General features: G+C 42.0%; 2 protein-coding genes across 2 annotated transcripts in view; one reads left to right on the top strand and one right to left on the bottom strand.

The window, feature by feature from the left end:
* The first annotated feature begins 4,859 nt into the window (after nucleotides 1–4,859).
* Nucleotides 4,860–7,529, top strand: LOC109518400 (succinate receptor 1). Its single transcript, XM_019874216.1, has 2 exons — nucleotides 4,860–5,076; nucleotides 5,844–7,529. Exons 1-2 carry the CDS (start codon nucleotides 5,074–5,076, stop codon nucleotides 6,792–6,794), a joined length of 954 nt encoding a protein of 317 aa, XP_019729775.1. The 5' UTR covers nucleotides 4,860–5,073; the 3' UTR covers nucleotides 6,795–7,529.
* A 4,473-nt stretch (nucleotides 7,530–12,002) lies between these two features.
* aadac (arylacetamide deacetylase) overlaps nucleotides 12,003–14,123 on the bottom strand; it is a 21,824-nt gene continuing 19,703 nt past the window's right edge. The window contains exon 6 of the mRNA XM_019874338.1: nucleotides 12,003–13,254. Within this exon, the coding sequence (XP_019729897.1) occupies nucleotides 12,628–13,254 (627 nt within the window). The 3' untranslated portion in view covers nucleotides 12,003–12,627. The remainder of the gene's footprint in view (nucleotides 13,255–14,123) is intronic.

The raw sequence follows: 14,123 nt of genomic DNA, 5'->3' as shown, positions 1-14,123 counted from the left end.
GAATAAAGAGCGGAATAAACCGATGTTACTTTGAGTTACGCTTTCGGCTCAAAAGAAAGCATCAAGTAAAGCTGTGACATGCTTTTTTAAAAATAGATTATCACACTCTTATTCCATTACACAGACACTATTCAGGTTTTGATCCAATTAAGTCGCTGGCTGAATCATGGAGGTAAAAGCTTTTTAACCGTGTCACCTTCCAGAAGTGGGACACTGAGGGCAAATGGGAGACCGCTTTTCAAAATGGGCCAGCATGTGACACTCATGTTTAATAGACTCCATTTTCAGCCAACAAACTAACATTGTTCCACTTGTAGCCTTTTAGTTTTCTCAACAGAACAAATTACCTCGTTTCCCTTGTCAGATAGAGTACAAATAGTCCATTATATAAGGAGGAATCTTATATTGCTACTTTTCGTTTTCCAGCATCTCTCTCTCTCTCTCACTCACTCACTCACTCACACACACAAACACACACACACAGGTACGAGCTAACTGTACAAGTTTACTTTTTTTTTTCACATTGTGCCACGACACGCTTCCTCATCTTCTTTCCCGTTTTAAAAGCCCATTTCCTGCATGAAAATTTAGCATTTGAGATTATTTTCTGATTGGAATTAAACAATATGCTAACCATCAAGTCATTTAGTTCAAAGGCGATCATCACGTGGTAGCACACTTGTGGCGTGGTGGCCGAGTTTGGGAGATTTAGGTAACTGCTGCCCTCTGTAGAATTTCTTTGGTATTACACTCCCTCTTGAGTCGCAGTCAACTGCGGCAGGCCAAGAGGTGTGTCTAATATTTGTGGTGAGAGGAGGAAGTACACCAGGCAAACTATAATCATCTAAAAAAATGTTTTGTATAAAATACAATGGATTACAGCTTATACTTTATTAAATCAGTGCTGATTTTAAGTAACCTCTTTTGTTTTCACTATTAGAAATTAATCAGCCCAAAATCGTTTTAGGACTTGCCCTGGAGCCACAGGGTCAACGTTGTGAGACCTTATATGAAAATATGAAATTGGGGCTTGTTATTGCTGCTGTTTTTGAAGAGAGGACAAATTTTCTCCCCAAAATTGAAAAATATTGCAAATACCTTTCATGTATTATTCAGGTATTTTTTTTCTGACGATCTGAACGTTCCCCTACGTTTGAAAAACATAGCTAGCATAGATGACTAATCAACCATGGTTGGGATCTTGATTTTTTTTTTTTTTAACTTAAGCACTGGCTTTGAATTTTTACTCACAGTTTGGCGAGTCTTTTGTTGTTGTTGTTTTTAACACAAGTGTCAGTACTTCTACCTAAATAGAGAGTGCAAATACTTAGTTCCTGTTTTGTTAAATAAATTGTTAATATGTGTATGTTACCTGATTTTTTTTACTCCTTACATCTTAACACATATTGGCACTTCCTACTTCAGGGGGAAACAAACAAACAAACAAACAAACATGGCAATAAATGTGGTGTTTCTAACTTCTGACCTCACCCCAGAAACAGAAATATGAAGAAGAAATAAGACACTGGAGGTTGTTGAAAACATTGGAGTCAAACAGCCAACAGTCAACATGTGAACTTTGCATCGACTATTAAATGTACATCACTGCCCCCTCGTGGTTGGTTTGACTCATAGTTCTGAAATTCAGGGTTCAAATCCTCGACCTTCCGCTGTGGAGTTTACATGTACTGTACTTTCGGTCCTTGCGTGCATTTTCTCTGGGTACTCCCGCTTGCTCCCATATTCTAAAAACATGCGTGCTCGGGTCATTGAAGACTAAATTATCCAAAGGCGTGAATATGAGTGTGAATGAATGGTTGTTTCTCGATGTGTGTCCATCCCACCCACCTTTGACCCAAAGTCAAGTGACGACAATGAGGACAAGCACAATAGAAAGTGGATGGATGGATAGATGTCTTAAAAATATGTACTTTAATGCTTTTTTTAAGATAACCAGTAGAGTGAGAGCTCATTTGTACTCTGAAATGGTGTCTATGCTCATCCACCACCAGAGGGAACTCTCATGCTCTTTGAAATGGTGACTGAAAGGACTGTAATTGTCGAGGGCTTATTCCACATGATTAATCATTTAATGTGACTGTGGATACTGCAGGTGTTTGCAAGATACCAATCGCGCATAAAGTGACAGCTATGTGACAAATGTCAAATATGTGTATATTTTTCCTTTAGGTTTTGGTTGAGACTGTATGAAAGGTTCTACTTGAACAATATGTTCAGCATAGTGGTTGAAATATGCAGTAGGGTACAAATATACTGCATTGCAATCAGATCAGAGATCAGTGTCTCATATTTTGGTTACCTCATCTAGTTACATGAGTGATCTGTAGTTTGAAAGTAACTAGTCTTGTTGCTTTTTTTCCAACCTCTGATGGCTGAGGACACAACATAAACAAATATAAAGGAGAGGGATGAACGAGTATCGATATCAGGGATCAGTTTCTGGCCAATACCAGCCTCATATTAAAGCACATATATACGGTGTACCGCATTATAAGGTGCATAGAATAGAAGCTACAATGGTGGCTGAGGTTGCATAATGCATCCACTAGATGCAGCGATGCTAAAGGGAATGCAATACAGATTTATATCTATAGTGCTTTGACAAGCGCTGCAGCGGTAACAGAGCCCTTTACAAAGCATTTAAAATATTTCGTCAAAGAAATCAGAATATTGATCCATATGTAAAGATTATAAGGCGCACTGTTGAATTTTGAGAAAATCGAATGCTTTTAGGTGCACCCTGGAGTGCGGAAAATACAGTAGTCGTCTCTCTAACTTTATACTAATTACTTTAGCACCAGCTCTTGTTTCTCATCTTTCAGATAACTTTTTTAGGTCCATTGTAGTTACTTAAAATGCTTAAATTGATCTGAAAAAAAGTAAACTGATAAGGTCTATTTTTATAGTTACCACTAGCTAATTTGACATATTTGGCAGTCATCATTATACTGGCCAAGTGATGATTCGAAGAGCTAAGGACGATGCCTTTTGGAGCGGAGATGGAGCACTGTATAAACATGCCCGAAACTGGCTGACAAAGTAAACTCACAAAGAGAATCTTTGCAGATAAGCTGCAAAACCGGTTTCGTCAGTGTGGAAATATTTCCAATCAGTTAGTAACAACATCAGACCATCCCACCCAATAAAGAACAATAAAGGAGTGGCAGACGTAGCCTACTGCAGATTTGAAAAAGGATACGCCACACACCTTCCCAGCCCCACCATCGCCAACCTCCATCACACTCTGCATCTTCAAGCAACAAAAGATCAACAAAGCGGCCGGGCCCGATCCTGTTTTGCACATCCCCGTTGTGACAGTTATTGTAGCTTCGGCGCACTCTGTGTTATCTGCACAACTATTGTTGATCACTGTTCCACACTACTGAGCGCTTTCGGGAGCTCAAGGACTCTCTTCATCATTTACACAACTGTAATTGTATCATCACCGTTTGGAAAATTTCTCTTTTCAAGCAGAACTGTTTTATCTTGCTACACTTGCCAGTTCCATCCAACCATCCATCTTCTGCCGCTTATTCGGCGTCGGGTCGCGGGGGCAGCAGCTTTAGCGGGGAAGCCCAGACTTCCCTCTCCCAAGCCACTTCTTCTAGCTCTTCCCGGGAGATCCCAAGGCGTTCCCAGGCCAGCTGGGTGACATAGTCTCTCCAGCGTGTCCTGGGTTGTCCTCGGGATCTCCTGCCGGTGGGTCATGCCCGGAAGACCTCATCAGGTTGGTGTCCAGGAAGCATCCGAATCAGATGCCCGAGCCACCTCATCTGGCTCCTCTCAACGTGGAGGAGAAGCGGCTCGACACTGAACCCCTCCCGGATGACTGAGCTCGTGACCATAGATGAGGGTTGGAACGTAGATCGCCCGGTAAATTGAGAGCTTCGCCCTTTGGCTCAGCTCCTTCTTTACCACGACAGACCGATACAAAGTCCGCATCACAGCAGATGCTGCACCGATCCGCCTGTGGATCTCTCGCTCCCTCCTGCCCTCACTGCGAACAAGACCCCAAGATACTTAAAGTCCTCCACTTGTGGCAGGATCTCCTCCCCGACTCGTAGAGGGCACTCCACCCTTTTCCGACTGAGGACCATTGTTTCAGATTTGGAGGTGCTGATTTTCATCCCAACCGCTTCACACTTGCCAGTTCCAAGGATTTTTTATTTTTTTGTTAATTGACAGACTTATGAAATGCCCCGCACTTGGCCAACAATGATGATTCCCATTCTGGTCAGTGTATATTGAAAAACATGAGCGCCAGCAAAGGATATGCAAAGCGAGCCGACCGATCGTGACATTTCAACATGTAGCGAAAAAAGCTCAACCATTCTCGCTTTGCTCTGCAAGAGTGCAGCGCGACGACGTGAGAAATTCTCAAATACTCCACAAATATTTGTTCTTCATTATCTGGAGCACAGCTTTTCAATCTTGCTTGATGAAATTGACTTGCGCAGCAAACCCCACTGGAATGCTGCAAGATCACTTCTTGATAATATAACCAAATAAGCCACGCAGGCTGGCTCTCCTAAAGCTATGCAGGTTCTGTCATACCTAAATGACACTCTCTCCCCCTCTCTCTCTCTTTTTGCAAAAGAAAGGAAAAAAAACGGACCGTGTTTTATTCGCACATGTCTCTCAGCAGTGAATCACATGCTCTGTAAAGGCAGACCGACATTGAAGGCATTGTTGCCAAAATATGCAGTGGACCGCACGTCCGAATCAACCTCACGAGTTGTGCAATTGCCGTTGCCAAAGCACTTGACACCAGCCCTTGCAAATTCAACACCTTGCCATTATTCTCTGTGTCTACACGAAACACGGGGTTGTGGTTGGTGCTCGGAAATATGACACAGTTTCTGTGCGCCTTCATCGTTGTGAGGCCAGAGTTGGGGATGCTGTTATTTTTTTTCCCAACAGAGTCATATAAAAGTCGGCAGCACCTGCAGCACTCTGTGTTTACTGTTTCCACTTTGCAGTTAGTCGGCTGCATTCGACACTTCCTTGGGCACAACCTATTTGATCTTTCACTCAGCTCAGCTGGACGACGGAATGGTGAGTCCATTCTAAGAGCACTGAATTTGAAATTCTAGTCGACAATTTGTGTTTTAAAAAAAAAAAAAAGAGGTTTGTTTCTAGTGTTTAAAGGGGGCAATAGTATGTGAGGCAGGTTATGGAAGATTGTTTTTGTAATGCTTTTATGCAAAGAAGTCGAGTCTCTGGAGTGCTTGCCCACTCAAAGTATGAAATTATACAACCAAGTAAACTTGTTTGCGGTCTACTGTATGTGCCAAATTGCGTGCGGCAGTTTGCCATGTTGATCGTTGGCCTTATTAAATCAAAGTCAGGCTAATTTCAGGCCTCATACAGTTTCCCCACAAATTTGTTGCCACTACATCCAACATTTGATTGAACCACTGTCATGTCAAATCCAAAAGTTGAGCAGATCTGCAGTCTTGTTAGATGCATGGATCAGCATTACGTCCTCATAACTAACAGTATATTAACACAAGATTGGGTGTCCTCGGTTTACGAATTCTGCAATGTAACACAAATTAGTATCCAAGAAGTCGCTCACCACGCTAGACTAACGCAGTTGTAGGCTACAGTCCTGCTTACAGTAAATATTTGGATGAAAAGCATTTCCAGGCCGTGAACACAAAACAAATGAATAACAGGAAGTATGGCGGTGATTGAGCGCGCCTTCTCGTGAAGCGCGACTCCGCGTTCCTACGCCGCTGCACAAACTACTACGTTGTGTCAGGGCTCTTGATGCTCTTGACCACGTCTTTATCTTACCATGTCTCTCATTTACTTTCCAGGAGTTGAATTGCACGGAGATAGATGATGTGCTGGAGAGATTCTACCTGTCTCCGTCTTACGGACTCGAGTTCTGCATCGGTTTCCCGGGGAATCTGATTGTCATACTTGGTTACCTGTTTTGTCTGCCCAAGTGGCAGAGCTGCAATGTTTACCTCTTCAACCTGGCAATCTCCGACCTCACCTTCCTCTGCACGTTGCCACGCCTCTCCTACCTCTACGCCAACCAGCAGAAAGAGACCAGCTACTACGCTTGCGTCATCAACCGCTACATCCTGCATGTCAACCTCTACTCATCCATTCTGTTTATGGTCTGGCTGAGCATGGATCGCTTTTTGCTCATCCGCCACCCGGCGCGGAACCACTTCCTGCTGAGGCCGCGGGCGGCGCTGGTGGTGACCGGCTTAAGCTGGCTTGCCGTCAACGTGGAGGTGATCCCAATGATAATGCTGATGCTCCAGGATCTGCAGAGTGGAAACTGGAGTCGCTGCAATGACTTTGCCAGCCTCCAGGGTGACGTCAGCGCTTTGGGCTACAGCATGGGGCTCACTTTAACCGGCTACGTTCTACCTCTGCTCGGACTCTGCGGATTCTCCAAGCGTATTGCGCAGCTACTACAGACCCAGGAAACGGCTTTTCATCGAAGGACGGCACAGTACAAGCACACGCTCAGGGTCGTGGCTTCGGCATCAGCCATGTTTCTGGTTCTGTACACTCCATACCATGTGATGAGAAATGTTAGGATAGCATCCCGGCAGGCCTGGGCAGGGGTGCGCTTGTGTACAAGGATGTACATCGAGGGCCTCTACATCTTGACCCGACCGTTGGCCTTCTTGCACAGTGTCATCAACCCAGTCTTCTACTTCCTCATGGGGGACAAGTTCCGAAAGTTCCTCCTCGCAAAAGTTCGAAAGCTGGCCAGAAAGACAACGCAGCCAAGAGAACCTATATGAAAACTCCGTTCAGCACGTATACATGTGATAAGATCCGTTCCTTCACCGTCCGCTTTATTTGGCACACACGCCTCCGAAGTGGCATTAAACAGTTTAAACTGCCGCACTGCCTGACGTCCGTCGAGACCAAAGCAAATCGCGCATGGTGTCAGCTCAGCAACTAACGGTTAATTACTTGGTTTTTGCTGTTTGTTAACTTTCCAAATCATTCCGGAAGATTGATTTTCAACATGCATGACATCTCACAAGACCTCCGAGTTAATCATGTGAGCTCCATTCAGCAGTGATTCATATCTGCCTCAGTGCTTGGCTTTTCTTTCACAGCCTGGAAAGGAATGTTAAGAGACGATTGTAAGTAAAGAAAAAAATATATACTCAAGTTATTGTATGTGAAGAAAGAAGCCACCAATGCAAAGCTGCGGGACTCCAACCATCACGTCCGCACAAAAGTAGCGCTTGTGCTGTTTTTGCATTTTACAATGGTTGACTTCATCATGACCTTCATTAATGTTCACCTCAACTCCGCTGTATTCATCGAGCGCTTTAAAACAACCGCCACTGTGTACAAAGTGCTGTACATAGAGCAAAAATAATTCCTACAACAACAAACAATATAACAGTCATGAAAACGGTAATAAAAGCACAAACACAGTAAAACTAAAAATCAAGTCTCAGACATTTGCAATTCACTGTTTTGGTAAAATATGTTGTGAGGTTCATAAAATTATTAGAATGGAGAGTTTTATTCTGCAACAGATCAATTACATTTTTCCTTCGTTAGGGGAAAATATAGTCTAAACCTGGGGAAAAAAGAGGATTTTGGTGAATGATGGGAAATCAATCTGATGTGTAGACAGGTGCCCAACGTATGATCCAAGCCACATATTTTACCCAGTAGAAAAATGTCCCAAAAAGTATGAATATCTAACAACGATGATGTGTCACTTTATTGACACATTTACTAAATCAGTGGGAAACCTTGACGAATTTAGTCGAATAAAAAGCTGACACACTCAGAGGAAGCCATGCCATATTCTGTTGTATAAATAACAAGTGGATACACATTTATTTTTGTACCTTCCTCCACAAGTAGAAGAGCATCAACTTAAAGATTAAATGTGCATACATTGTACGGTATCTAAAAGCAGCGGTGGGTGGTGAGTTTTGGACGTGGGCCAATCTCGACTTCATCTACCTTTTTTCCCAGTAACGTCGCAAAATATACTAAAACGCGATATACTTAACTGTGTGGTAATAAAGGAGAAACAGAAGCATCTTCGATATGCGAAGATGAATACTATTCGTGCATTATGAAAGCAAGTTCTCTCATGACTTTTATCTCCCGATAAATCACTTCCAAACCTCAATATTACAATTCACAATCAATATTCATCTCATTACAGGACAAAAATATTCAAAGTATATAAAATACATCATACACAACAGAAACGCTGATACAGATCTCCTTTCTTTGCTCCTGCCTCTCCGTGTAAGCTAGCCATAGCGCTCGTACATGCTGCTCTCAAAGTGCACAAACGTTTTTTTTTAAATGTTTTCTTGGTTGGAAAAAAAAGCCTTACAGCAGCGCCATTGATTGACATAGTCTCAAAGAACAGTTTTTCTCGAAAAAACGTGCCTTGAAGGTCAAAGTGCACAAACGTTTTTTTTTAAATGTTTTCTCGGTTGGGAAAAAAAAAAGCTTTACAGCAGCGCCATTGATTGACATAGTCTCAAAGAACAGTTTTTCTCGAAAAACATGCCTCGAAGTAGAATTTTTAAGCAAGCCTGACATCATCCTTTCCCTTTGAATCAATCATTGATGCAAAAATTCAGCACATGCAAAACAGACCATTAAGGTGAACAAATCGATGGAGGCAAAAATGCCGACGTCACTTCGAGCCTTTGCGAACGCACAGAGTGGTGAAGATACAATCTGATTGGTTTTTAAAAATAAATAAATAAACAAACAGCTATTTCTCTGGTGAGTGTGTCCAACAGCACTACTCGGGATTATGAAGGCCTGAAATGTGATTGGACTACAAAAAAACACACACACACACGAACGACTGGAAGCCGCACTGCCAAGACACATGCTATAAAATGAAGATGAAAGCCCAGACGCTTAAGCAGATAAAGGTATTACCATTTCATGTAAGTTGTAAGTATAGGTCTGAGCTTCTGTTAGTGTTTGGGCGAGTAGAGAAGGCAGGTAAAAAAGCTGCTCTGCTCGCAGAGACGAAAGGAAGGGAAAGGCAAAGTGTGGCCAGAATTATTGCAAGGCGGCAGTTGGGAGAAGATCTCGGAGGCCATGGTGGGAAGAAAATAGACTAAAATCAAAAACAGAAGGTAGAAGGACTCCCAACAGAACATGAAAACCTCTCAAGGAATTTGTGTAAATAGTCAAGCATGTCAACTTTTACTATCTTCATCCTCAACACATGGAGAAAATATTCAGAGCTTTTTTTTTTTTTAAATGAATTATTATGCAGCTCCATATATATGAGGCAAAGGGCTTTTGGGCTTGTTGGCTGCCTTATATTTTTTCGCGTCCTGTGCGGGAACAAAATTTATTTGATGCGTATTTGGCCCTGAGAGTCGGCGATTGGAATTGAAGCGGATTCTCTTCTCATATTTGACACAGCTCACAATAACATGACAATCCTAAAAAAAAAAAAAAAAAATGTGTTTCCCGGTTCACTTTAATTTCTACTTTTATCTCTGGCCTTATCCTTTAAAGTCCAACTTTACTGTGTTCCCTGTTTTGGTAAATTATGTTCAAAGTCAAAATAGCCTTGACTCAGTTGAACACTATTAAAAAAATAAATAAACAACCCCCCTCCCTCCCCCCAAAAAAAATCAAAAGAAAAAAACATGATACGTATGTATTGTACTGTCCACGTGTTCTCATCCTAAAGTCACATGACAGAAAACAACGCAAAGCTACTTCATACACTGAACACCAACAATTTTTCTTTTTTTTTTTTTTTTTTTTTTTAACGGCTAAGTGAAAAAGGAAATTTTAACTATTGTCAAGCATATGGTTTTGCTTCATGCTGTGTTCCTTATTCTCAGTAGCAAGTATGTGACAGGAACACGGGCTGTGAATCATTTCCATTAGTCAGATTCCAATTATCAAAGTATGAAAACATCATCAATCTTGACAGAGTTTGGCTATCGCGTTGAACATATGGAGATGATAATATTTGCTGGCAAACGTCTGCCAAAGATGAAAAGGCATATTCAAGTTTGTTGTGTGATGAGGCAGAAATAACCACAAAACGATGTGTTGTGCACATGCCATACATGAGGCAAGTATAATCCATTTAAACTGCACTATATGTTTTCTCCCCCCTGGAGTCAATGCTTATAATCCATTTCACGTTATTCTCATTATCCCTTTAGAGTGGAAAAGGAATTCAGGAGCGGATCTCCAAAGGGGATTGGATGGCGCACACACAGAGCACACGTAAGCATACCTGCAAAAAATCCAGAATAAGAAACAAGACGAGTGGAGCACACCAACACTTACTTGAATCATCGTTTTCGAAAGAGGGTTGCGCCGCACTTGTACGTCATCCCTGATAAGAATGCGTTAAGGCATATCGATTGGCACATTGGGCAACAATGGGCAAATGATTGTACATTTGGAAAGCGATTCTACAGGCACTGCAAAATCTAATCAGGAAATGTTTCACTCAAGGACACCCACTGTGCTTTCACACATTGTTTTCATCACTAACAACTTGCTGAGACCAACAATGATTGCCAAGAATATGTCGGGTCTGAAGCACTTGTTTCATCTAAAAAGCAGCAATTTTCTTATTGTTACTTCAAACACTTTAACAGGTGAAATTTATAGATAGATAGATAGATAGATAGATACATGCATACATACACACGCGCAGACACACACACACACACACACACACACACACACACACACACGCACACACACACACAGTCAAGCGATTACAATTTTACAACTAATGAATGGCCCAATTTTCCATCATAGAGATTAATCACATTTTTCTATTTGAAAAACCTTGGAATAAATATTGAGGAAAAATCTTGGAATTAAGGTAAAAAAAAAAAGAAATAGAAATTCTTCTCCTGGAAAATAGAACTGTTGGAAAAAAAATAAAATTCTTTACAGGCATCTTTTCTATATTCCATTCTTCTCCTGGAAAATAGAACTGTTGGAAAAAAATAATACAATTCTTGACAGGCATCTTTTCAATATTCTTACAATGGAAACCATTCTCAAAGCTTCTTGCTTACAGCCACCACCAAGCCCGTTGAAAAAAGAAAAAAAACCCATCTGATCACAGACAGAAGTCGAAACTAATGAGGTGTCATTTTGTGTGGACTCGCGGACAGTCTCACAGCAGTCAAAACCGACAAACATATGGAGACACTGAACTCACCACACCGTTCTGTCATAGATTAACTCGATGTCAGATTGTTGATGGAATGTTTCTGCAATATTTTCAACCCCATTACACAACCGATATTGCCTCTGTCAGTTTTGGGAATTGAAGTAGATTTTTGCCACAATGGTTTGCTGTGTGCCTGGAGACTGTTCCACTCATCCCAGACAAGGCGTTTGGATGTACCGTTTGCTGAAAGATGGAACCTGAGGGAGGTAAACCCAAAATGAATTAAACGTTACAACATAATCTAGCATCATTAACTTCAGATGAATGATATTGAACTCATGTTGTATCAAAAAAAAAAAAAAAGGATACTTTTACTCCCTTCAGGAACTTTAGCTGGAACTGTGGCAGGGAGATTCCACCACCGGAAAATTTGAAAAAAAAAATAGAAGCTGATTTCCTGTACAGGAAAATGATACACGCACAGAGGCAATAATTAAAGGAAGCTTTTCAGCTTTACAGAGAGCTCAATGAATTAATCCACATTCAAGTACTTCATATACTCTACTGTTCAAGATTTGCAACAACAAAAAAAATCCCTCGGGGATACAGAACAAAGGGAAGATTCAGTTCCTGTAAAAATGCCGCTAATTTATTCAATAAAATGCCAATCAACTTCCCATTTGCACCCATAAAAACTTCAGCTTTAATGACATTTCATATGAGCAACTATTGCATAGGTTTCACACACACACACACACACACACACACACACACACACACACACACACACACACACACACACACACACACACACACAAAAAAAATCCTCAAATACTACATAAGATACACTTATTGACGCTAATTCTCTATCGACATACTCCAAGTCCTAATCAATGAACCAATTAGGCCTTGGACTTGACCCCCTTTGGGTAATCTTAAATCTACATCTGGCCATGCCACTCAAGAATCCTAAACCCTTATGTTTCACCCTGCGTGCCAAGCAAAGTCCATGAAGTGATTCTCGGATGAGTTTGGTATTTAAAAACGCCATCAAACACAATCATCTTAAATTCGATTCAGAGACCGCTGGCCTGTCTTGGTTCCAACATCTGTGTTGTATGACGTGACTCTTCTGGATCAATGACCACAAATTCTCACATCTGGTAGCTGTGACTTGAATGCCGTTCACAAAAACTGGCCGGTTCCCCAAGTCGTTTTGGCTACGTAATGATACAAATGCAACGGGACGGCCTAATCAGGTAACTTTTATTGCGTGTGGTGGGGAAACCAAATGAGAATCTCATGGGAACACAAAACGTACAAGATATGACGTCAAATCCTCAAGCCAAGAGTCCACTCTCCGGAATAAACAAAAAAGAAAAACAACTACAGTAAGTATTTATAATCTCGCGTCAAAGATGTGACAAATATCAGAGAGATATTTCCCAATGTTCTTTTTACAAGTTTTCCTTGAGCCATTTCAAATAGTTGTCCATCATGCGGTGACCAATGCGGAAGTCCATCGGCCACACTGTGAACATCAAGCTTCCGTGAAAGCCCGAGTCGTAGTGTTCGTGCGTCACATCCACGCCGGCGGCGCGTAGACGCGTGACGTACATGAGCCCGTCATCTCGGAGGACGTCGTACTCGCATGTCAGGATGTAGGCTTTGGGTAGAGAGTGCAAGGCTGCGTCCGGAACCAGCAGAGGGGACGCCCTTGGGTCAGCTAAAGATCGGGAAGGTCCATCGGTTCCAAACGACTGCCCTGCCTTCCCTTGCAACACGGCGGGGACGCTGTAATTGTATTTTCTATGATACATTTCGGGCAGGAAGGCGCTCCAGTTGACGAACTTCAGCAGGCTGGAAGACTCGAGGCTGTTGTGGGCGTTGGCCATCATGGCTCTGAAAAAGGCCTTGTCACTGGTGAAGTACTCACTCCAAAATCGGACCATAAGGGTGCGTGGCAAAATGGGCATGTCTTGATTCTGTTGATAAGATGGCGTGTTGAGGTCCAGTGCCTGAAGCACAGGGTAGAGGAGGGCTTGGGCTTTCAACTGAACTTTTTGTGTTGGGTCCTTCAGTAACTGGAAAGATTTGGGGGTGTGAGGGAGGGAAAAAAAAAAAAGCTGATATCTTATTGAAGCGACCAACAATATCTGATGACATCAACGCATTGCATCACCTTAGCCCTTGTTTATTTGCAGTACAGCGATTTCACATAACCACTTATTAAAAGCCAACATGATTCATGAAACCCTGAGCCAAAACTAACACGCTCGCCGCTATGCCCTCCACGCACGGTCACAAATGGCCTCCAGAAGCATTTTAGAGAGCTGCAAAGTTGACTTTAAAGACAGCAGAACATGAACGAACATGACCGCTCCAATATAAAAGTGAACCAACCGCGTAAAAATACAAAGCGATGGCATGTACTGTATTTTTCAGATTATACGTCGCTCTTGCTGCAAAGTTGACTTTAAAGACAGCAGAACATGAATGAACATGACTGCTCCAATATAAAAGTGAACCAACCGCATAAAAATACAAAGCGATGGCATGTACCGTATTTTTCAGATTATACGTCGTCGCTCTCGATTAGAAGTTGCACCAGCCAAAAAATGCATAATTAAGAAGGAAAAAACATATATTAGTCGCACTGTAGTATAAGTAAAGCTGATATCTTATTGAAGCGACCAACAATATCTGATGACATCAACGCATTGCATCACCTTAGCCCTTGTTTATTTGCAGAACAGTGATTTCACATAACCGCTTATTAAAAGCCAACACGATCCGTGAAACCCTGAGCCAAAACTAACACGCTCGCCGCTATGCCCTCCACGCACGGTCACAAATGGCCTCCAGAAGCATTTTAGAGAGCTGCAAAGTTGACTTTAAAGACAGCAGAACATGAACGAACATGACCGCTCCAATATAAAAGTGAACCAACCGC

This window comes from Hippocampus comes, unplaced genomic scaffold (assembly GCF_001891065.2).
Source record: "Hippocampus comes isolate QL1 unplaced genomic scaffold, H_comes_QL1_v1.1 scaffold125, whole genome shotgun sequence".
NCBI lineage: Eukaryota > Metazoa > Chordata > Actinopteri > Syngnathiformes > Syngnathidae > Hippocampus > Hippocampus comes.
Note: the sequence above shows the minus strand (reverse complement) of the source record. Positions and strands in the feature narration are given on the sequence as shown.